The 25,274-nt window shown below is 45.3% G+C and overlaps 1 protein-coding gene and 1 long non-coding RNA gene across 2 annotated transcripts; one reads left to right on the top strand and one right to left on the bottom strand.

Annotated features, from left to right (window-relative positions):
- The first annotated feature begins 2,648 nt into the window (after nucleotides 1–2,648).
- LOC122692485 lies at nucleotides 2,649–9,526 on the top strand. Its single transcript, XR_006340672.1, has 3 exons — nucleotides 2,649–3,002; nucleotides 4,646–4,807; nucleotides 8,974–9,526. It is a non-coding gene; the product is annotated as an uncharacterized LOC122692485 (long non-coding RNA).
- A 5,276-nt stretch (nucleotides 9,527–14,802) lies between these two features.
- LOC122692484 (cationic amino acid transporter 3-like) lies at nucleotides 14,803–20,440 on the bottom strand. Its single transcript, XM_043900074.1, has 11 exons — nucleotides 20,068–20,440; nucleotides 19,334–19,492; nucleotides 17,457–17,634; nucleotides 17,139–17,251; nucleotides 16,747–16,969; nucleotides 16,375–16,577; nucleotides 16,170–16,272; nucleotides 15,767–15,966; nucleotides 15,406–15,572; nucleotides 15,030–15,138; nucleotides 14,803–14,864 (listed from the first exon to the last, which is right to left on the bottom strand). Exons 1-11 carry the CDS (start codon nucleotides 20,438–20,440, stop codon nucleotides 14,803–14,805), a joined length of 1,890 nt encoding a protein of 629 aa, XP_043756009.1.
- Nucleotides 20,441–25,274: the final 4,834 nt, after the last annotated feature.

Raw genomic sequence — 25,274 nt, forward strand, 5'->3', positions numbered from 1 at the left:
TGGAGGATGAAGTTGGAACAGGGAGGACCATAGGGTCCCACTCCGTTTCAAATCTGTACTCAATAAATATCAGATTAATGACAGAAATGGGAGAGGTCTACAGGCTCCAGAGGACCAGGGATCAGATTAGTGGATGAGGATGGAAGACATGGAGCAGGTGGGACTGGGGTATAGCTGTCGAGGGATGTGTTGGTGCCCATTTTGCCAGTTCTTATTACTAGAAGCACTAGAAGCATGGAAGCACATTTGGATAACAGAATGTCAGATCCAGACGACACTTCAGAAGGTAAGTCAGGGCCTCCCTGGTGGGTCTGTTGTGAAGAATTCACCTGCCAATGCAGGAGACGTGAGTCTAATCCCTGGTCTGAGAAGATTCCATGTGCTACAGAGCAGCTGAGCCCGTGTGCCAACACTACTGAGCCTGTGCTCTAGACCCTGTGAGCTCTAACTACTGAACCCACTTATCGCAACTATTCAGGCTTGACACGGATGGTGGAGAAGCTTAGTAGCTGTCATCTGAGGACAAACTCAGTCAGAGGAAATGCCAAGTCTGAGTCTGAATTCCAGATCTTCCCTTTGTTAACTCATAATTCCTCTGATCCTTGAGAAATGGGCATCTGATCCCTCTTAGGAGGATGATTAAGTCAGAGTATATAGGCTCCACAAAGAAATCTGGTTGAGATTTCTGGAAACTTGGAAAGCTCATCGTTTTATTGAGCATTGAGTAGCTTTCACGGCTTCTGGTAAACTTCAGGTGTGATCTGATTCAGCCACTCAAATCTTTTAAAATGGTAATGGTTAGAGATCTTGGTTTTACAGATAACCAAGCCAGATAACCATTGTTTACAGTAAAGTCTATGCATAGTAAGGCTTTTTTTTTTTAATCCCTTTAATTGCTTTTTTTTTTCCACTCCCTTAAAAATCTTTGAATGACATTTAATTATAATATAGTCAAATGGTTCCATCTTTTTTCTTTAATGGTTTGCTCATTTTATATGTTGGAGAAGGCAATGGCACCCCACTCCAGTACTCTTGCCTGGAAAATCCCATGGACGGAGGAGCCTGGTAGGCTGTGGTCCATGGGGTTGCTAAGAGTCTGACACGACTGAGTGACTTCACTTTCACTTTTCACTTTCATGCACTGGAGAAGGAAATGGCAACCCACTCCAGTGTTCTTGCCTGGAGAATCCCAGGGACAGGGGAGCCTGGTGGGCTGCCTTCTATGGGGTCGCACAGAGTCGGACACGACTGAAGTGACTTAGCAGCTTAGCAGCATTTTATATGTAATTTCAAAGTCCATCCCTACTCAGAGTTCATAAAGACATTCCCCAACAATGCCTTCTAATAGATTTAACATTTATTTTTATTTATTTATTTGGCTGCACAAGGTCTTAGTTGTAGCACTCAAGATCTTTTTTGCATCATGTGGTATCTTTAGACGCAGTGTTCAGGCTTCTCTAATGACACAAGAACTTAGCTGCTCCAAAAGTGTTGGACTTGTTACAAAGTCCAAGCTCACTCTGCTCTGCTGCACCACAGGCAAATAAATCCAAGACAAGGTGCTGAGACAAAGAAGAGACTTCGTTAGGAAAGCCAGTTGATGGAGAAGATGGCAGACTAATGACTCAAAATAACCATCTTGTTGGGGTCTGGATGCCAGCCTGTTTTATGGAACAGAGGAACAGAGATGGGGAAGGTGAGGAAGTAAAGTAAAAAAAAAAAAAATGCAGAAGAGAGAGAGAGACAGTGAGGAAGTAAAGTAAAAGGGGCCGTAGTCTTGCAAAACATCTCCAGGACAACTGGCCTTCAATGGTAATCTCCTGCAGGCATTCACAGGGGGGCTGGTCAGGTCATCTCCCTGTGAGCTGAACAAAGGACTTTAGTCTAACAGTCAGGTTGAAGGGCAGGGTTCTCTGAGGCTGGCCATTATGTATGATTATGGGTTGTTCTAGCAGTAAAGAACCTGCCTGCCAATGCAGGAGACACAAGAGACTCGTGTTTGATCCCTGGGTCAGGAATATGCCCTAGAGGAGGGCATGGCAACCTAACCCAGCATTCTTGCTTGGAGAATCCCCATGGACAGAGGAGCCTGGTGGGCTACACCAGTCCATGGGGTCACAAAGAGTTGGACACAACTGTAGAGACTTAGCACGCATGCATAATAACAACAGCAATGAAAAGCAAGTCAAAGAAACAGTTCCAACATAGAGTCAGAATCGGCTCTTCATTGCAACAATCTTAGTTCGCCAACCAGGGATCAAACCCATTCCCCTGCATTGCAAAGCAGATTCTTAATCACTGGACTACCAGGGAAGTTCCAGCAAAGCCTTTTTAAAGACAAGATGAGAGAGGGGACTCCCAGGTTAGCTTATGTACAATCCTCTGGTTCATGGTGGGGTAACAGGTCTTCCTAGGTGGCTCAGGGGTAAAGAATCCACTTGCCAATACAGCAGATGTGGGCTTGATCCCTGGGTCGAGAAGATCCCCTGAAGAAGGAAATGGCAACCCGTTCCAGTATTCTTGCCTGGAAAATCTCCTGAACAGAGGAGCCTGGCAGGCTACAGTCCATGGGATCGCAAGGAGTTGGACCTGACTTAGTGACTAAACAAGAGGGTGATGTCACAGGGATTAACATTATCCATCCTTAGGCACTGGTAGGTCTGGGGGCTACAGGCTCATGGTCATCAAGTAGTTAAAACCTTCCATTTGGTGGGGCTTCTAGCTTCTGTACAAGGACTCAGGAAATGCTCATGAGATATTATTATCTCGGTATTTCAGAGAAGAGCTGAAGGAGAGGATATGGGGTAGCGTCTCCTCAGGCAAGGCCCATAGGGCCCTCCTTGGTTACATTAGCAGTATTTAATACAGTGTATATATATTTTTTAACTATGTTATTTTGTTGGCTGCACCATGCGGCATGTGGGATCATAGTTCCCCAACAAGGCATTGAACCTGTGGCCCCTGCATTGGAAGTGTGGCATCTTAACCACCGAACCATCAAGGTTAGTCCCTAATACAGTGTATATTTTAATACTCTGTGTGTATGTGTGGCTCCACTGAAGTGTGATGCCCATGAAAACAGTATTATTATTATTTGACTTTTATTAGAGCAGATTTAGCTTCACAGAAACATTGAGCAGAGGGACAGAAATCTGTGTCAAACCTCCTGTCCCCACACAGGCATTGCTCCTCCCAGTAGCAACCTCCCACACTGAGTGGTACATACATTACCGTTGATGAACCTGTATCAATAGGTCCCAATCAACCAAAATCTATAGGGTTCATTCTCTGGGTTTAGGAGAGCAGTGATCTTGTTTTCCCATTTCATTGCTGGTGTTCCTAAAAGAATACCTGAATTTGAGAAAAGTTATAAGTCGAAATGGGATGAATGACAAGGATAAAATCATGTACATTGGATTGAGTTGTTCGTATTCCTCACTCGCAAAAAAAAAAAAAAGAATCCAAACTTGGGATTCAAGGGATCCATATTTAAATGACCCTTTCCTGTGGTGGGGCTTCCTTTGTGGCTCAGTTGGTAAAGAATCTCCCTGCAATGCGGGAGACCTGGGTTTGCTCCCTGGGTTGGGAAGATCCCCTGGGGAAGGGAAAGGCTACCCACTCCAGTATTCTGGCCTAGAGAATTCCATGGGCTGTATAGTCCATGGGGCCACAAAGAGTCAGACATGACTGAGCGACTTTCACTTTCACTTTTCCTGTGGTGGGTATTTAGATAGCAACAGTGACAAAAGATGAGGCTTTAGAGAAACCAGTAGGAAAGCCATTGTCAACTACAAATTGGCACTTATGAAGAGCCTTGCCAATGACTGAACAAAAAAGCCATTTGCCATCTTCCTCTTTGGAGATTGAACCCAGTGCTGCATAGCTATTGACCTTCAACAATCCCTGAGGGAGTCCAGGGTGGAGTGGGGCACTCTGTGCTCCAGGGAATCTGGTGGGACAGGTCTTTAGATAGTTGGGTGTTTTTAGGGACAGGTTTTATGATCTCAAGGGCTTCCCTTGTAGCTCAGTTGGTAAAGAATCTGCCTGCAGTGTAGGAGACCCAGGTTCGATCCCTGGGTTGGGAAGATCCCCTGGAGAAGGAAATGGCAACCCACTCCAGTATCCTTGCCTGGAAAATTCTCATGGATAGAGGAGCCTGGTGGGCTGCAGTCCATGGGATCCCAAAGAGCTGGGCACTGAACTACTCACACTTACTTTATGATCTCAATCCTTGCATCTCCTCCTATCTAGAGAAGCACTAAATCCCTTCATGGTGATATCAGATCTTCATGACTAACAAAATCCTTTTGTAAAATGAGTGCTTCATGGCCTTGAACTCCCCCTTCACCAAAACCTTATACATTGACTTTCCCCCACTGCTGCTTTGGAGCAGTCTCTCAGAGCTATCTGAGATGCTGCCTCCCAGGCTGCAGTCCTCATTTTGCCCCAAATAAAACTTAACTCACAACTCTCAAGTTGTGCATATTTATTTTTGATCGACATCATCCACGTTGTTTGTGAATATCTGGGCATTTCAGTCACTGGAGAGCCAAGCTTGACCTCTGGGGAGAGGAAGGGGGAAATTCAGGCTTTTGAAAATGAAACTGACTTTAGCACCTCATTCCTGCCTTTCTCTCCTTCCTAGGAAAATACCGCAAGCACTCAAAAAGGAAACGAACCATGTTCACGGAGAAACAGTTGGCATATTTAAATTTTCTTAAAAAAAAAAAAAAAAAAACCCATACCCCACCCTTGGCCTCCAGAGAGAAATGGCCTCAAAAATGAGCTACACCCAACAGTCCTGCAGGTCAGAAAACAAGCCCCATCTCACCAGGCCACTTCATTTGTTGCTGTTCTTCAGTTGCCAAGTCGTGTTGCAACCCCATGGACTGCAGCCTGCCAGGCTCCCCTGTCCTTCACCATCTCCCAGAGTTTGCTCAATCCATGCTCATTGAGTCGGTGATGCTATCTAACCATCTCATCCTCCACTACCCCCTTCTCCTCCTGCCTTCAATCTTTCCCAGCATCAGAGTGTTTTTCAATGAATTGACTCGTTGCATCCAGTGGCCAAGGTATGGGAGCTTCAGCTTCAGCATCAGTCCTTCCAATGAATAACCAGGGCTGATTTCTAGGATAATTCCTGAAGCTTGATACCACTGCAATCCCCAAGACTCTGAAGACCCAGACTACTACCCATACCCTATTACTCTCTCTCCCAACCCTTAGAGCAAGATGGGCAAAGTTTTTGTGTAAAGGACCAGATAGTAAACATTTGTGAGCCATACAGTCTCTGCCACAACTGTTAAATTCTGCCTTGATAGCAGCAGAGGAGCAGCCATCCAGGTTGTGAAAACAGAAAGATGTGTCTGTGTTCTCATAGGGGCTTCCCTGTGACTCAGACATCAAAGGATCTGCCTGCAATGCAGGAGACACCCGTATGATTCCTGGGTCAGGAAGATCCTTTGAAGTCGCTCAGTCATGCCTGACTCTTTTTGTGACCCCGTGGACAGTAGCCTGCACCAAGCTCCTCCATCCATGGGGTTTTCTAGGCAAGAGTACTGGAGTGGGTTGCCATTTCCTTCTCCAGGGGATCTTCCCAACCCAGGGAACGAGCCTTGGTCTCCCGCATTGTAGACAGGTGCTTTACCATCTGAGCCAAACTTGCATGCCTTTATGGAGGATTCTTTAGGGAAGGAAATGGCAACCACTCCAGCATTCTTGCCTGGAGAATCCCATGGATATTTTGTGTTCCATACGACTTCATGGACACATATTAGAAGTTCATATGTTATTCACATGTCATAAATTATTCTTCCTATGTTGGCTTTTTTTTTTCTCCCAACTATTTCAAAATGTAAAACCTCTTAACTTGTGGGCCATACTGAAACAGATGGTGGATCACACAATTACCTTTAAGTGGCTTGTCTTAAACTAATCTCTCTCTTTATGTCTCCAAATTCCAGCTGCAGTGTTTGTACCATTTCCCTTTATTGTTTAGTCATTCAGTCATGTCTGAATTGGACATGATTATAGCCCTCCAGGCTCCTCTGTCCATGGGATTCTCCAGGCAAGAATACCGGAGAGGGTTGCCATGCCTTCCTACAGGAGATCTTCCCAAATCAGGGATCAAACCCACATCTCCTGCATTGGCAGGCAGGTTCTTTACCACTGAGCCACCAAGGAAGCCATGTGTTCTCCCTACCCTGCCGGGGTCCAGCTTCGGCAGGATCCAGGGGGCACTCTCAGGATGAACGGCGTAGGCGAGAGAGAGAGAAGACACGCGAGACCCGCCTTGATAGGGCCAAGTCTGCGAGGGAGAGAGAGAGAAAGGAGAGAGAGAGAGAGAGAGAGAGAGAATGACCAGACGGGGGTGTTTGCAGGGTCTGGCAGAGTCTGACAATGCTTTATTTTTTACCATAGCTTTTATACCCTAAGTTAGTACATTTCTAAGGGAAAAATAGTTTAACATTACATCAGCTTGTCCTTCACAAAACCAGGTTGTTTTCTGCATACCTCTTTGTTTATGAGGGTCTTGTACATTATCTTCTGGCCTTGGGGCCTATTAACATTTTATGCAAGTCAGGTGAATGCAAACCTATTTTCTGTTTCTATGGTGACCTTAACTGAAAGGTAGCAGTCTCATAGGGCAACAGTACAGAGTGGAAGTATAAACTTGTTAACACAAAAATTAATCCTTCTGCAAAAGTTGTCAGTTGCGTTTATCTAAGAAGTTTACCCCACACTGACTCTGCGACTTTGGTGAGGCAGCTTCTGCCTAGCACTCCTTGCTGACAATTAACAACCATTTCATTGTTACCACACTAGGGCCAAGTTCTTATTTCTCTAGATCTTTAACTATATTAACAATGGTTTCTATAACACAACCTTAGCACATTAAAAGCAAAAACACAGCAAGCAAAACACAGCAAGCAAACATCAACCCAATAACCACCTTTAGAATAGTTTTTCTTATGTTTTCTAATAGGGCTTCCTCACTCCCCGAAGGGCTCTATGTCTACTAGGACCTTTATATGATCAAGTTCTTTATGCTATTTTATGATTAAGGTATTAATATAAGCAATCATGCATATTAGTACCAAGGGCATAAATGCATTTGCCAAACAAACTAAAATACCAGCAAAGGAGTTTAAATTAAAACACTCCTTTCACCCTGGATAATCTCATAAAATACCACCGCCTGGGAAACTTATTGATTAAAGTTCCAAATTGATTCTTATTTGGGAAGAGATGGGGGAAGGCCTTCTGCCTGTGTCACAGAAATTAGGGAGTAGTCTATTGAGGCAGGCATCAGAAAGACAGATATCATCTTTAAGGTGAGCGCCGGGGGCAGCTTTTTGAAATCCCTGAAGATCTGATCCGCCTTGCCCGTCAGGTTTTCTCCCTCATGACCTTGTCATGGGCGGGATCTCGTGTGCCGCTCCCGGCACTACCCTTCACCAATACTCTTTTCACAATCTCTTTAGCAGTATTTCCTGAACTCTGCCCCTTGTCTTTATTTCAAGGTCAATACTTTGTCCTAGATTGTGTAAACACTTTTCTTATCTAACTTAGTGGCCTCTGCAAAGCTCCAGTCAACTTTGGAACATGCCCTCAGATCAGTTATCAATGTTGTTGCTTAAAATGTTTGTTTTGGGGGAAGAAAAAGTTTTTGTTTAGGGACAGTCCGGTGGTTAAGACTCCACTTTCCACTGCAGGGGGTGTGAATTCCACTCCTGGTCAGGGAACTAAGATCCTACAGGCTGAGCGATACAGCAAAAATATATATATATATGTGTGTGTGTGTGTGTGTGTGTGTGTGTGTGTATTTTAAAAAGGGATTTCCTGGTGGTCCAGTCTTAAGACTTCACCTTCCAATGCAGAGGGTGCAGGTTCAATCCCTGGTCAGGGGCCTAATACCCCACTTGCCTCGGGGCCAAAAAACCAAAACATAAAACAGAAGAAAAAAAGAAAAAGAAAATAGAAGAAATATTGTAACAAATTCAATGAAGACTTTAAATATGGTCCACATCAAAACACCTTTGTATAAAGTTTGTCTGTCACTTAACCTTTAAGGTCCTTCATAATCTGACTCAAATCCTTTTGTTTTAGAATATAACTTTCAAGTTTACATTTTTTTTAACTTTACATTTTCAAGTACAATCTTCCCAGGCAATTTAAAACAAAACAAACCAAAAAATCAAAAACGAGTGAGGGGTCAGGTCTGGCCCAGCGGTGGACCATGTACAGACATCCGTGCTATGGCACCCCCTAGTGATGACCACTTTGCTTTCCCGTACCTTGCTCTTTATAGTTTAAGCTATAGTTTTTCCAGAAATCATGTAGGGATGAGAGAGCTGGGCCGTAAACAAAGCTGAGCACCTAAGAATGGATGCTTTCGAATTGTGGTGCTGGAGAAGACTCTTGAGAGTCCCTTGGACAGCAAAGAGATCAAACCAGTCAATCTTAAAGGAAATCAACCCTGAATATTCATCAGAAGGACTGATGTGGAAACTGAAGCTCCAATACTTTGGCCACCTGATGCAAAAAGGGGACTCACTGGAAAAGACCCTGATGCTGGGAAAGACTGAGGGTAGGAGGAGAAGGGGGTGACAGATGGTTGCATGACATCACAAACTGAATGGACACAAATTTGAGCAAACACCAGGAGATAATGCCGGACAGAGGAGCCTGGTGTGCTGCAATCTATGGGGTCATAAAGAGTGGGACACGACTTAGGGGATGAACAACAGCAGCAAATATGTTTCTCTGGGGGCTCAGATCCCTGCCTCACTTTCTGTGCCCACAGCCTCATTCCTGCTTCTCCCTGGCCATAGGTTGGCAGGGGTTCCACAAGCCGAGATGTGGAACCAGAGCTGTCCTCAGCTAGAAGCATTCGTTTAGTTGAGTAAAATAAAAATGCTTCTGAAACCTCACATGGTTCATTAACCCATCGATCCTCTCTTCTCTCCTCAGGATTGGTTCAAGAATCATAGAGTGAAATTCAAGAAAGCCAAAGATGAGGATTTCCCATCAGAACAGTGAGAAGTTCAACAGCGATTCTCTGAGGTCATGGTCAATATTGGCTCCACCAAGGAGAACGTGGCTGCACCTCCAAAGTCCTCTCTGGTGCCTCCCTTGAATCCCTAGTTCCTACAGATCCTCAGATACCTTCCTTCCAGCTCAGCATACGGCCTTCCCTGAAGGATCTCACAGACCATTCTCTGGGCCACAAAATGGTCCATTTTGTCTGCTGCCAAGACCCTAATATATACTACCTCTATCCCATTGTGGAATCCTGAGCTGTCTCTACAAACCTCAATTCTAATTCTTTGGGCTCTTTTTTTGCCACAAAGCTCTAAGAGAAGCTAGGCCCAGAAAGTCACATGTTATGATTTGTCATGATTCTGATCCCAAGCTGGAATCAAGATTGCTTGGAGGAGTATCAACAACCTCAGATATGCAGATGACACCACCCTTATGGCAGAAAGCAAAGAGAAACTAAAAAACCTCTTGATGAAGGTGAAAGAAGAAAGTGAAAAATGTGGCTTCAAACTTAACATTCAAAAAACTAAGATCATGACATCCAGTCCCATCACTTCATGGCAAATAGATGGGGGAAAATGTTCTCATCACAAAAAAGAAATGAGAATTATGTGATGGGATGGAGATGTTGGCTAATACCATGGCGGGAATCATTTTATCACATATAATTATACTCAATCAACTTGCTGTACATCTTAAACTTACACAATGTTATATGTCAATTACATCTCAATAAAACTGGAGAAACAAATTTTAAATAAAATATGTGCATTTTATTTTGCATAATTTATACCTTGATAAAAAATAACTATATAATAGGACTAGTAAGAACAGTTATCTTCTTTTTTCTTGCTTCTTTGTTTTGATTTTGTTTCTGTTTTTTTTTTTTTTTTTTCCTTCAGTATTGTTCAGCTAATAAGATTTAGTCATGAGACTTCACTGGTGGTCTGGTGGCTAAAACAATGTGCTCCCAATGCAGGGGGCCTGGGTTCAATCCCTGGTCAGGGAACCAGATCCCATGTGTCACAACCAAGACCTGGCACAGTCAAATAAATGGACAAATATTTTTAAAAAATTAGTCAGTGTTGGCTTGTTTTTCTACTTCCTATACTATGGCCACCTCCCTATTATTTTATATCTGATGACCACTAATATATCTCCAGTCTCCCAACTTCTCTCTTTCTTTTCTCTTTTGTTCTCCGCGCCCCCCCCCCCCCCCCCCCCCCCCCCCCCACTTTTCTTAAGACAATGGAAGGGACTTCCCTGACGGTCCAGAGGTTAGGACTCCCAGCGTCTACTGCAAGGGGCCGAGGCTCGATCCTGGGTGGGAAACTAACATCCCACAAGCTGTGGGGCATGCCCCCCCCCCCAAAGACAATGACAACGCCATAAAATCTTCCAAAGAGTTCTCAGGCTCCTGATTCCCTTCTAGTAATCCCTCTCCCTGATGTTCGGCATCTTCGAATAGAGAAAGGCCTGATCAACAGATCATGTACTTTGACGTGAACCTGTAGGATGTTGTACTTGCTGCTGTTGTTCAGTTGCTCGGTCGTGTCCAACTCTCTGCGACCCCAGGGTCTGTAGCCCGCCAGACTCCTCTGTCTCCACTATCACCCAGAGTCCCCCCCATCTCCAAGAGGTTGCTCAAATTCGTGTCCATTGAGTTGGTGATGCAGTCTACTCTGTAGCATGGGTCAGACCTGAGCACGACACTCTTGCAGGTAGACACCGATAGCCCTGCGCACCTGTCTCACAAAGACATCCTACATTTGTGTGTCTATAGTGCTGACGTTTTCAGTTTGTTTTTTTTTATGGGGAGGGGGGCGGTGAAGTATAGTTGATGTGCTGAGATTTTGTCACTTCTCATCCACACAGGGGCTTCAGAACAGTGGGTGGGCTTCACCTCCCCATTTTCCAGCCCTCTTCTCAATGTGTACTCCCCACCCGCAAGTTCCCTCTTAGCCATGACGCTGCACTAGAGGTGGCCTAAGAGAATTCCAGTTTCTTTCTCTCACTGTCTTTCCCACCAGAGGCAACCATTCTAACATGTTTCGTGTTCCTCATTCTACTGTGTTTGTTTTTATGTGTGCGTGCATGCTCAGTGGCTCAGTCAAGTCTGACTCTCTGCAACCCCATGGACTGTGACCCCCCACCAGGCTCCCTGGCCCATGGGATTTCCCAGGCAAGATTACAGGAGTGGGTTGACATTTCCTTCTCCAGTTAATTATACATATACAAGTTTTAATATGTATACATACATGCACATACATATACATTCAATGGACATGAATATGAGCAAACTCTGGGAGATAGTAGAAGACAGAGGAGCCTGGAAGACTACAGCCCATGGAATGACAAAGAGTCAGATGTGACATAGTGACTGAACAACACATACACATGGACAGGCATACCTCACTTTTCTGCCCTTTGAAATACTGCATTTTTTTTTTTTTTTTTAACAAATTGAAGGTTTGTGGCAACCCTAGGTTATCAGATGGTTGTTAGCTTGTTTTTTTTGGCTGTCCTGGGTCTTACTTGTGGCATTCAGGATCTTTGCTCTTAGTTGTGACATGTGGGATCTAGTTCCCTGACCAGGGATCAGACCCAGGCCACCTGCACTGGGAGCAGGGAGTCTTAGTCACTGGACCACAAGGGATATCCCAGCATTTGTTTTTTGGTAATACAATGCTTTTTTTAAAAATTTTATTTTTATTTATTTATTTGACTGTGCCAGGTCTTAATTGTGGCATGTGGGATCTAGTTCCCTGACCAGGGATCGAACCCAGGCCCCCTACATTGAGAGTGCAGAGGCTTAGCCATTGGACCAACAGTGAAGTCCCAAGTGCTTTTAAATTAAGGAGTGTACATTGTCCTTTTGGACACTAAATAGACTATGCTGTAGTGTAAACACAACTTTTACACGCCCTGGAAAACTAAAACTTGTGTGACTCTCTTTATTACCATGTTCTCTTTATTGTGGCCGTCTAAAACCAAACTAGCAACATCTCTGAGATATGCCTGTATTAGCTCCTCACTTTGGGTCATATCATTTATTTATTTAATTATACTTAAATTTATTTATTTCTAATTGGAGGATAACTGCTTTACAAAGTTATGTTGGTTTCCGCCATACATCGCCATGAATCAGCCATAGGTACATGTATGTCCCCTTCCTCTTGGGCCTCCTCCCTCACCTCCCACCCCATGCACCCCTCTAGGTGGTCACAGGGCACTGGGTCTGAGCTCCCTGTGTTATACAGCCCCTTCCCATTGGTGATCTGTTTTACACGTGGTGATGGCTATGTTTCAATGCTCCTCTCCCAATTCATCCCACCCTCTCCTTCCCACACTGTGTCCACAGGTCTGTTCTCTATGTCTGCAGCTCTATTGCTGCCCTACAGGTACGTCCATCAGAACCATCTTTCTAGATTCCATACATATGTGTTAATATATGATATTTACTCTTTCTGACTCACTTCACTCTGTATTAAAGGCTCTAAGTTCATCCACCTCATTAGAACTGAGTCAAATGCATTCCTTTTTATGGCCGTGGGTCATGTCATTTAATTGGTGTAAAAAGGGGACCATTCTTCTGCCCTGGGGAATTGTCAACAGGCTGGTTTTGGTTGATTGTGTTTTCAGTGGAAATGTGAATCTATCCCTTATGTTCACGATGAGCTGTAGTTGATCTAGAGGCTTGATGACTTTCTGACTCAGCTTTTCATCAGGGCTGTGTTCCGGGTGGTGTTCTGTGTTGCCTGTTACAGCACATGGGGTAACACGGGATACCTGGTTGTCCCCGAGCGGTAAGGGAAGAACAGCGATCAGGGGATGTCAGCCTCTTCCATCAGAGTTTCGCCTAACAAAATCAGTCACATGAATTGTGTCCTAAATCTGATTTATTATAACTTGCAAGATGGTGACTTTGCCTAATTCTGTGCATCCTCCTCCATCTATTTTAAAATTCATTTAATAACTTTGCTACTCAATATCTTGACCTCCAGCTCTCCTTCATTTTACTTCAGTTGCTCATTCCCACAAACAGTCCTCCACTTCATTATTACCAACATCTTCAATGTCTATAATCTCAATTTCAAGCATTCTGTTCTGCAGCAACACCTTTTTATTTTCACTTTCCAGTTTCACTTCCCACCTTTTAGTTCCACTCAACTGTAACCATTTATCAACCAACCACTACTTCCCATCCCCTTCACCCACCCCTGGCAATACAGGAGGTTTTTTTTTTTTGTTTGTTTTTTTTACAGTTAAGAACTTTTCCTCATCAACTGTACTGTGTAACTCTAAGAGTCTGTGACAGAAAAGTAAAGTGTTTATTATACAGTGTGATTCTATATCTCAGTGAAGCTGGAGGAAAGGATGAAAATGACTGATTATCTTTCTCACTGTAAATTACCCATTTTATCTGTTATTATACTCTTTTTCCTAAAATGTACTTTGTCTGATATTAATATTGTTATGCTAGCTTTCTATGTTATTGTTTGCATGATGTATCTGTTCCTTTCCTTCTACTTCCAACCTATCTCTTTTCTCATGTTTAAACTGCAACTCTTTTTTTCTAAAGAAAGATCTGAGTCGCCTTATAACAGGGACAAGAATTGGTGATTATAAATCCTCCCATTAAGCAAAACCCAGGCTGAGATGACTTGTCTGACTAAATTCTATCAAATATATAAAGAAAAAATAACATGAACACTTTATAAGCTCTATCAGAAAAAAAGGGAGTATGAGCACATGTTTAAATTCATGAGTTGTTGAATAAAGCCGGTTAGATTTTCAATTTAAGAAAATGAAATTCTTTCTTTTAAATTCATTTTTAACCTTTTTTTTTTTTTTGGCCACATTGCACAGTTTTTAGAATCTTAGTTCTCCGACCAGGGATAGAACCCTGGCCAAGGCAATGAAAATGCTGAGTCCTAACTCCTAGACCTCCAGGGACTACCTTAAGTACAACTCTTTTTCCTTTTTTAAAATATATATATATTTTTATATGGACCATTTTTAAAGTCTTTATGCCTCTGTTTTATGTTTTGAGGCATGTGGGATCTTAGTTCCCTAACCAGGGATAGAACAGACACCCCCTGCATAAGAAGGCAAGGTATTAACCTCAGGACTGCCAGGAAAGCCCCCTAAAGTGCAACTCTTGTCACAATGTGGGCTTCCCCGATAGCTCAGTTGGTAAAGAATCTGCCTGTAATGCAGGAGACCCCGGTTCGATTCCTGGCTCAGGAAGATCCCCTGGAGAAGGAAAAGGCTACCCACTCCAGTATTCTGGCCTCCATAGGCCAGACTCCATAGTCAATGGAATCACAAAGAGTTGGAAATGACTGAGTGACTTTCACTTTCTTGTCACAATATATGGTAACCTGTGTTTCTTTCCCATGTGACAATTTGTGTATTTTCACTGGGAACAGGCACAAGGAGGCAGTGCCTCTGTTCAAGTTAATATTTTATTTCTTCCTCTGGTTTCTGGTTACATTTTTGTACATTCCACATGAAAATTCACTTTTCTGGATGTGTATTGTGCTTTTAATTGTAAACTTCAGCATTTAAAACATTCAAGTCACTTTGTCCACTGGCAATGATGCATCCACCTTCATGCTCCATAGAGATTCACAGTGTACCTTGAACCAGCAGATCCTCCAGTACGTGGAGGAATTCCACATAGCATCTCTCTCCTATGGTTAAGATGATTCATCACTAGGGATGTTTCTGTTCAGTCTGGGAAGTGGAGGCTGGTGGCTATGTCCCATTGTTCTCCTCCAGGCTGTGTCGGATCCCATATCCAAAGTATATGGCAAATCCTAGAAGGGAAATGAGATAATGAGGGGAAAGTAGGTGCTCCCCTCACCTACAAATGCCCACTAGGTCTCCTGTCATGGTGTCTGACACAGTTCAGGGGAGAGGTAGTAGAAAGAATATTGGGCTCCGTCAGTCAAGAAACCTCTTTATCCCAGACAACCACTTACCAATCGCAGTCCAGATGCCAAATTGAACCCAGGTCTGAGTGGTCATCTGTATCATCAAGTAAACATTCACAAAGGTGCTCACCAGGAAGACGGCAGGCAAAGCAGAGACCTGTGAGCAAAGTCATTTCATTCCTGAACACGCCCTAGATGTCTGAGAGACCCTACCCCATGTGGGCAGGAAGACTCCAGTTCTTCTCAGACTGTGTGCTCAGTGCTTAGTGAGACTGAGTTTGTAAAGCACTGAGTGTGGATCAGGGAAGGGTCCATTGGTTTCAGCAACTCCCCTTCTTCCCTGGTCCAGTGAAGGATGTTTAGACCTAAAGCACACAGACCTGCTTCACTCAAGGTGGACACTTTGAACACATAGGTCACCTACCCTGAACATAAGAGGAAAGGGGTCCTGAGGCTGCCTCCAGATGATGACCGTGACCCCAGTGATGAGCAACAGCAGCAGCACAGCCACTGTTGTGAGCACGGGGTCTCCAGAGAACACCTGGCTGGACCACCAGTACAGGATCAGGCTCAGGATTATCAGCAGGAGAACTGCAAGGGTCAAGGAGGAGAACAGGCTGGACTCAGAAGACAAAGCCGTCAGGACCTTGGGTCACACCCCTCCCCATGCTGCCCACATCAGGAGGGGCCATGATATCTCCAAGACTCCTCAACTGACAAAATACACACTCCAGTACCATCCTGTCAATTTCAGAATATGACCAAAGAGAAATCCCACTGCTCACCAAGCAGGGAGGCACATCCATAGACAATCTGGCCGGATCTCTGGGTGGGGATGGTGCTGGGAGGGAACCATAGACTCTTCAGAATGCCTGAGATTCCTGCTTCAGGTTCAGATTCCAAAGGACCTCCTTCAACTTCAGGCTTCATCTCAATTTCCTCCGCTGTTTTCTCCTTCTTGCTTCCATTCTGGGCTGGTTGATACCTAAATTAGAAATATGAAAGCAATATTAGTAACAGCCGCTACTGCTGATCCAACATTAGTCTGTTTAATGCCTCTCTTTACCCAGTCAATGGTAGCAGGACATTGAGGAGGCAGCATGAAGTTAGAAGATGATTACCTCCCCATCAACCCTTACAAGTCAAAGACCGCCCCCCCCCCCAAGTCGAGGTGTCGTGGGGTCTCACCTGAGGACAAGGACAGAAAATGTCACCAGGGAGTAAGCCAGCAGGGACCGAAGGGACATCAGGTCCACCAGGTCAGTGAAGTCGAAGAGTAACGCCATGACCGCTGGGATGAGGGAGCAAAGACGGTGTGGGGAGAGTGAGAAACCACTAGAAAAGTGTGCGTTAAGAAGCATGATTTTAAAAAGGGTGAGTTTTGTTTGTTCACCTGCAAGAGCTCCAGGAACCAAGACGGCCATGATGGGGGTTCCTGTGGGAGCAACGGTGCGGACAATGATGGTGCGGGTATTGGTGCGGGCATCAGTGCGGGCATCGGTGGGGGCAGGGATCCAGGCAAGTCCCCGGAAAAGGAGCCCGTCCTCTGCCATTGCATAGGTCAACTGAGCCATGATAAACATGATACTCAGAAGGCTGGAAGAGAAAATGGGAATGTGTGAGAAGGTGCAGAAGCAGGAGAGACCAGGGCTTTTGATCCCTGGTCTACCTGGGGCAAGATGTCTTTCTCTCTCGTCTCTCAGTCCCGAGGGCTGGGGATACCCGAGCATCTGAGAGTAGAGGAGGAGAAAACCATGACACTGACCTGTAGGAAAGAATGCAGAGGGTGCCAACAGCCACGACGTATTTGGCAGGCTCCCACCCAACATAGACGAAGGCCTGCGGCAAGGGGCTCTTGAGCTGAATCGGGTAGTAGGGCACCATGAGGGTGAGGGCCGCCGAGACACCAAAACACACTAAAAAGCAGATGAAGAAGGAGATCACGACAGCCAAAGGGATGGACCACTGAGGGTTGCTGGCTTTTTCCCCTTCAGGACGGGAGGAGGTATTGGGTCAGTAAACACACTGGGGTGAAATCACCAAACCCACTTTACTCTTCAAGCTTCAAAAGGAACCTAAACTTCTACCCACCCCTGTGCCCAAGGGCAACCCATTCTGTTCCCAAACCCCTCATGGGACACACGAGGCTCATGTTACCTGCTCTGACAATGTGAGCAAAACCAACAAATGCGTAGAAACATGTAGCTGCTCCCTGGAGAATTCCATCAAAGCCAAAAGGCACAAACCCTCCAGAACCCAGAAGGCCCAAGCTATGGTGAGAGGAGGAAAGAGGAGGAACGTGGGTGAGGTGTGTTCGGCCATCTCTACTGGGCTCCTCCCTTAGTACCACAAGTCCTGGGCTCCAGGGACCCCCATGCATGGACCATCAGCCCAGGTGTCATTAGTCCCCACCGTATTCCCAACTCTGCACACCGCACACACATGCATTACTACGACCAAGTGTGCCCTCCTAACCTAGAGGCATCACCAGCTCCAGCTGCAGCCAATATGTAGTCCTGTTCTGTGAGCTTCCAGTTGTGCAGGTCTCCCTTAATGAAGCCAGAGATGATGATGAAGCTGAGAACCAAAATGTTCAAGCCTGCGAACACTTTGCTAATCAGGGTTGACTCATAAACTCTCAGAGCCAGTAGTCCTGTGGGAAAAATGGAAAATGAGACAACAAAATAACTAAATCCAGGACTCCCCTCGCAGTCCATTGGTTAAGACCCTGAGCTTCCACTACAGGGAGCATAGGCTCAATCCCTAGTCTGGGAAATTCCCCATGCATTGCAGTGAGGCTAGAGAAATGAATAACTAAATCCAGAGGGACAGAAAGCAGACTAGTGGGTGCCCAGGCTGGCGGTTGGTGGTTGTGGACAGATGGACAGTGACTGCTCAGAGGGTACAGGGTTTCCTTTCGTTGTGACGAAAATGTATGTACTGGGTGGGGTGGTGGTTACACCGCAGTGGGGATGTACTAAGTGCCGCTGAATTGGACACTTGCAGATGGATATTTTCTTACTGTGACCATCATCTCACAATATCCATGTCTATCAACTCATCTTAATCTTTTACAATGCTGTGTGTCAGTTGTTGTTGTGGGTCAGTCACGCAGTCATGTCTGACTCTATGTGACCCCGTGGACTGCAGCACGCAAGGCTCCCCTGTCCTTCACTATCTCCCACAGTTTGCTCAAACTCATCTCCATTGAGTCAATGATGCCATCCAACCATCTCATCCTCTGTCATCCCCTTCTCCTCCTGCCCTCAGTCTTTCTCAACATCAGGGTCTTTTCCAATGAGTCAGTTCTTCACATCATGTGGCCAAAGTATTGGAGCTTCTGTTTCAGCATCAGTTCTTCCAATGAATATTCAGGACTGATTTCCTTTAGGATGGACTGATTGGATCTCCTTGCAGCCCAATGGATTCTCAGGAGTCTTCTCCAACACCGCAGCTCGAAAACAATTCTTTGGTACTCGGCCTTCTTTATGATCCAACTGTCACATCTGTACCTGACTATTGGCAAAACCATAGTTTTGACTATATAGACCTTTGTCAGCAGTGATGCCTCTGCTTTTTAATATACTATCTAGGTTTGTCATAGTTTTTCTTCCAAGGAGCAAGTGCCTTTTAATTTCATGGCTGTAGTCCCCATCCACAGTGATTTGGGAGCCCAAGAAAATAAAGTCTCTCACTGTTTCTATTTTTTTCCTCATGTGTTTGCCATGAAGTGAATTATATCTCAATAAAACTAGGAAAATAATAAAATGGTTAAATTTATGTGGATTTCCTCTCATTTAAAAAAAAATCTTTGATCTCAGTATGGAGGAAGAAACTTGTTGGTCTAGGCAAGTGATTCCCAGCTGGGATGATTTTGTGCCCCAAGGGATATTAGCAATGTCTGGAGACATTCCAATTGTCACAATTTGGGGGCTGGGTGTCACTGGTACCTAGTACATAAAGATCACAGATGCTGCTCAACATCCAACAATGATTTTTTTGGGGGTACCCCTCTTGACATGTGAGATCTTAGTTCCCTGACCAGGGATTGAACCAAAACCTTCAGTGTGAAATCACAGTGTCCTAACCATTGGACCACCAGGGAATTCCCCCAACAATGATTTTTTTTATAAAGCAGAAATGTACAGGACATGACCCCACACCAAAGAATGATCCAACCTGAATTACCAATAGTCCAAGGGTAGGAAAACATGTCTTGCCTTTCTCTCTTTCTTAATCCAACCCCCATTTCCCAGTCCTAATTTCCCACCTTTCTGCCACCCCAAGCCTTCCCCATGCCAGCTCCCCCTCCATACCCCTCTCTTCCCTTTCTGTCTCTGGTCCCTTCTCACCTGTGAGCAGCAGCACCAGGCCCAGGGCAAGAAAGTCTGGAAATGAGGCCAGGAAGTAGGGCATCTGCAGAGAGAAAGTTCCCCCTAATGCCTCAGAGATGTGGTTCCCAATCAGGCTGTCAAAGGTGGAGCTCCAGGCCCGGGCTATACAGGCAGTGGCTGCAGCAACAGAAGGAGGAATGTTTACAAGCAGACAGAAACTGAACCCCTATTATGTGCCATGTGAAATATGTGGGGCAGGAGGTGAGCAAAAAAACACCTGATCTCAAAGATCTTCTCATGGGGTAGAGAAGGGAGACCCAGGTGATTCACAAAAAGGCCAACTATTTAATATGCTAGCAGAAAGAAGTGATGGAAAACAAAGAAACACAGGTAAATGGGAGTAGGAGGGACTAGATCAGAGTTTAATTTTTAAGTTGAGGTGTAAGGGAAAATCCAGGAAGGCAACAGCTGAGCAAAGACTTCACTGTGGTCAGGGGATGAGCCTAGGGGCTTGCCTCCCTCTCACCCACTCCTTACAGCTCCTTTCCTCTGGTTTCTCTGTCCGTCATTTAAGGAAAGCAGGATAGACCTGCGTGCAATGAGGTTGTACGGTTTTCCTGCCACCATTACCCCTCTCCCAACTCTGCCCCGAAGGTGGATAACAAAGTTCTGATCAGTGAGTGAAGCCCCCAGTCATCTCTCCTACTTTCTCCATCTTAAGGCCCACTTCTCCCCCCTCTCCATCATCTCACCAACAATTAAATACAGTAAGAGGTTCCAGCCAGTGATGAAGGCGTACAGTTGTCCCATCGTGACATAGCTCACGAAATACCCAGTAATAGGTTGTTTTACTCTGGCTGCCAACTCGACATAGCAGAGCCCAGACAACACAGTAGTCACGCCGGCCACCAATAAGGAAAGGATGATTGCTGGTCCAGCTACGAATTTGGCCACTCCTCCAATCAGGATGTATATGCCAGCTCCCAACATGTTGTCCAAACCTATCCACACCAGGCCCAGGGTGTTCAGAGGATGGGTCTCGGGACTCTCAGGTTCCTCCCTGAACTCCTGTGGCTTCCTGCGAGCCAACTTCTGACCAAACTGGCGTAGATACTGACCCAGCATTGTAGACATAGTTGAGGAGGCTACGATCTGCTGAGAAAGCAAGGCACAAAGTCATCAAGGATGTCCATCTGCCCTTGACCCTGGAAGATCAATTCCAGGGAGCAATGGAGGGATAGGAGCAGGTGGTAAAAGGACACATGGAGAAAGTTCTCTCTGTGTGAGCTTTGGTTTCTTCAAAAATAAAGAAGATTTTTAATGTTTCAAGGTCACTCGAAGATTTGCTTGAAGAGAAGTGAGGGGGACGAGAATATGTCTTCCCAAATGTGCCACTTTGGCTCAGGGATTCTTTATGAGCTAGAGGTAATTAAGACCCAGAAAGCTTGGGAAAAGCTTCCTGTCACTCCCTTGTCTGTGTGTGTTAGTTGCTCAGTCATGTCTCTGCAACCCCTCTGACTCTTCTGTCCATGGGGATTTTCCAGACAAGAATACTGGAGTGGGTTGCCATGCCCTCCTCCAGGGGATCGTCTCAACCCAGGGGTTGAACCCAGATCTCTTGCATTGCGGGCAGATTCTTTACCATCTGAGCCACCCTTAAGACACTCACCACTATACAAACATTGTATGATTCCACTTCCATGAAATATCGAGAGGAGTCAAAGCCATAGAGACAGAAAGTAGAATGGTGGTTTGCCAGGGGCTGGGGTTAATGGGGAAAATGGGGAGGTATTGTTAAATGGGACACGGTTTCCATTTTACAAGATACAAAAGAGCTCTTCATATTGGCTGGACAGCAATGTGAAAATACTTAACATTACTGAACTGTACACTTAAAAATGATTTAGATGGGAATTCCCTGGCAGTCCAGTAGATAGGAGTGAGAATTTTCACTGCCATGGACCTGCATTTGATCCCAATTCCCCCACCCACAGATCCCCAAGGGGGAACTGTGAACCATGTGGGTGTTGGGGCTGCATTAAAAAAAAAAAAACTGTTATGATGATAAATATTATGTCATGTATATTTTACTATCTTGTTGTTGCCAATGATAAATAATAGAGACTAGCTTCAAAGAGTTGCTGGGTGTAACAAACCCTAAGGTGATTTAATACAAATCAACATAGCGTTAACTTGAGCAAACTCAGGAGATGGTGGAGGACAGGGAAGCCTCGTATGCTACAGTCCATGGGCCATGAAGAGCTGGACATAACTGAGTGACTGAAGAAACTACCATCATCCCCTCCAGACACCAACATCTGCTGACAAGCAAGTCCTTTACTGTTCCCTCGTATCAGCAGATGAGGAACCCATAGATTCAAAAGGCGGGTGGTATACAAGAGACTGAAGTGGGTGGCCCATATATCATAAGCCCTGTAATAGGACAATCTTCACTATTGTTTGAGCACAAGTAACTGCCCCCCCCCCCCCCCCCCAAAAAAAAGAGAGATAAAGAGCCTGCCTGCCAATGTAGGAGACGTAGGAGACGCTGGTTTGATCCCTGAGTTGGGAAGATCCCCTGGAGGAGGAAATGGCAGCTACTCCAGTACTCTTGCCTGGAGAATCCCATGGACAGATGAGCCTGGTGGGCTATAGTCCATAGCGTCGCAAAGAGTTAGACATGGTGAAGTGACTTAGCACACATGCAAGAACCTCCAGGCACTGATCCAACCTCCCCTCCCGCTGCCCTGCCACCACTGATTCTCACACAAAACACAAGAGCCCCCAGCCCCTGCTTTCATCTGTAAAATGGGTCTCTCCACCCTCAGGCTGGAGCCGGGCTGACCCCCTGCACTCTGGGGTTGCAGAGGCCTCTTGGGGAGGACGTGAACTCAGCTCCCAGTCTCCCACAGAAGAGGGTGACCCAAGACTTACTGGATCCTTGGAGCAGAGCCTGGGGCACTGGGGCAGTCAGGGAGGCTGAGGTTAAGCCATGTGGGACTGGAGCTGAGACATCTCCAAGGACCGAAGCGGGGAGTCCTGAGCACAGAAGACAGTCCTCACCCCTGGGTTGCTGGGGTGGAGATGGGGCTGGGTGGGCGGGGAGCATCTGCCTTGTTGCTATCAGCCCAGACTCTTCTGTGGTTACCCTTGGGGGAGGTTCTGAGAGGGTTTTGTTTTTCTTCAAGTAGTTGAGATGATTTTTTATTAACTAGTTAGACTACTGATGGTTGTGCTTGGTCTTTGTGGCTGCGCGCAGGCTTTCTCTAGTTGCTCGAGTGGGGACTGCTCTCTGAGGCGGTGCAGGACCGTCTCATGGCTGTGACTTCTCTTGTTGTGCAGCAGAGGCTCTGGGGCGGGCGGGCTTCACCAGCTGCGGCACGTGGCCTCAGTAGCCGTGGCTCCTGGCTCTAGAGAATGGGCTCAGGAATTGCAGGGCACAGGTTTAAATGCTCTATGGCATGTTGAATCTTCCTGGATCAGGGATCGAACCTGAGTCCCCCGCATTGACAAGCAGATTCTCTATCAGCAGGGAGATAGATGTTTTCTTTGTTATAGTAAAGTCGCATAACAAAATTTACCATTTAATTCATGTTAAGTGTCCAATTCAGTCATGGTGTGTATGTGTGTGCTAAGTTGCTTGACTCATGTCCGACTCTTTGCAACACCACCACTCTCCTCTGCCCTTGGGATTCTGCAGGCGAGAATACTGGAGTGGCTTGCTATTTCCTCCTCCAGGAGATCTTTCCAACCCAGGGATTGAATCCAGGTCTCTTACATCTCCTGCATGGGCACCCGAGTTCTTTACCATTAGTGCCACTTGGAAAGCCTTTCAGTTGTGTTAGGTATATTCATATTTTGTGCAACCAAATTCCAGAACAATTTTCACCTGCCAACACTGAATCTCTTAATTGTTCCCATTAAACAACAATTCCTTCTTTTTCCTTTTCTGGTTCCTGGCAATCACCATTCTACTTTCTGTCTCTATGAAGCTGATGACTCTTGAGACTTCACTTATATGGAATCACACAATAGTTCTCAAGTGTAGTCACGCTTATTTTACTGAGTATGATATCTACAAGGTGCATCCATCATGTGTTAGAATTCCCTTCCCTTCTAGTGCTGAATAATAGTCTATTATTGGTACATATCACATTGGCTCATCCATTCTTTGGTCAGTGGCACTTGGGTGGCTTTCATGTTTTAGTTATTGTGAAAAATGCTGCTATGACCATGGGTATACTCTCAGTTCTTTTTGGCATATCCTCACAGGTAGAATTGCTAGATCATAAAGTTCTAAGATTTTTATCTGCTTGTGATGGAGAAAATGTTCACATATTGAGGTATGGGGAAGTCATTTAGCTTATACATGGTTCATCTTGAACTGTGTGTGAATTAAAACAGCCTGTCTAACCCTCACAGCTCATCTGCTTTAACCACTGAGGTAAAGAGCATCTGGTTTGAAGATAAGAATGAGTAACTCCCTTCTAATGGCATCCATATTAACACTCCCTCCAAGATAAGCTTCCCTTCCCAGACACCATGGTCCTGCTGTCTCACTGTCTATGTACTAAAGTCAGTCTTTTCGACACTTGAAGGAATACACCCTGTCGTGTGTGATGCATGTTCTCTGTTTGGATGAGGTGTAAGACTGTGCTGGAAACCATGCTTCAGCGGGACAGTTCTGAGAATTCCCTGGCAGTGGGCATGGGTTCGATCCCTGGTTTGAGAACTAAGGATCCTGCACACTCCCCTCCTCCCGCATGCCATGCAGCAGGGCCAAAATAAGAATACCAGAGCAGTTCTTCAGAGTTATTTAAGAGGCTGCCTCCTGGGCTATAGTGCTCAGTTTGGCTCAAATAAAACTCTTTTTTATTCTTGTTAGATAGTTTATTGATTCTTTCCATGGACACTTGAACTCATTTGATCATAAAGGACCATGAGATATGTGAGCTGTAAGACTTGGGACCCTACTTATAACCCTACCCCCTCCCAGTCTTTTTGCCAGACTCCCCACTGTCTGTCTGTACATGACCTGAGACACCCCACTGTGGAAGGACACACAAGCCCAGCTGGACCCCAACCAGGAGAAGGGGCACTGAAAGCCTCTGATGTTAATTCAAGCAACACAAACATGGAACCAGCATCGCACCTGCACCCAGCCTTGCACAAAAGGATGGAAGACGGTAAAGGGGATGTGACTTGGTCTGCTTATTCAGGGAGCTCTGTTTGCTGGGGGAGCTGAGCACAGAGATGGAGAAGAAAAATGATGCAAGAGATCAGGAACTCTGCTCCTCCTGGAAGGAAACCCCGAGAGTGAGAGGGGAATGTTGCAGCTTTGGAGGATGCTAGTGAAGTGTTGACTAGATTCTGACCCAAGTCAAGTGACCCACATGTTAAAACACTGGGCACAAAACAGCACAGTGAAGTGAAGTGAAAGTCACTTAGTCGTGTCTGACTCTTTGTGACCCTATGGACTAAACAGTCCATGGAATTCTCCAGGCCAAATACTGGAGTGGGTAGCCTTTCCCTTCTCCAGGGGATCTTCCTAACCCAGGGATCGAACCCAGGTCTCCTGCATTGCAGGTGGATTTTTTACCAGTTGAGTCACCAGAGAAGCCCAAGAATACTGGAGTGGGTAGCCTATCCGTTCCCAGTGGATCTTCCTGAGTCAGGAATCAAACCGGGGTCTCCTGCATTGCAGGCAGATTCTTTACCAGCTGAGCTATCAGGGAGCAAAAGGAGACATAAATACAGTACTTGACTGACTCTCACATTAAGTTTTTTTTTTTTTTTTAACATTGAAGTATAGTTGATTTACAATATTGTAAATTAAAAACAAACAAACAAAAAAACAGCCACACAAGATGAAATGGCTTAACCTATTCCAAAAAGTTTTACTTGGTCGAGTGAGGACACCCTTGAATCCCCAAAGTTGGTAGGAAAAGTGTAGTGTTAG

Source organism: Cervus elaphus, chromosome 4 (assembly GCF_910594005.1).
Source record: "Cervus elaphus chromosome 4, mCerEla1.1, whole genome shotgun sequence".
Taxonomy (NCBI): domain Eukaryota; kingdom Metazoa; phylum Chordata; class Mammalia; order Artiodactyla; family Cervidae; genus Cervus; species Cervus elaphus.

Coding starts and splice junctions, on each gene's coding strand:
- LOC122692484 (XM_043900074.1), bottom strand. CDS start 20,440: ATGCTGGGTCAGTATCTACGCCAGTTTGGTCAGAAGTTGGCTCGCAGG. Junction 16,273..16,374: donor GGTTCCTGGAGCTCTTGCAG/GTGAACAAACAA, acceptor CCCTCATCCCAG/CGGTCATGGCGTTACTCTTC. Junction 15,573..15,766: donor TGGATGTGCCTCCCTGCTTG/GTGAGCAGTGGG, acceptor TGACCCTTGCAG/TTCTCCTGCTGATAATCCTG.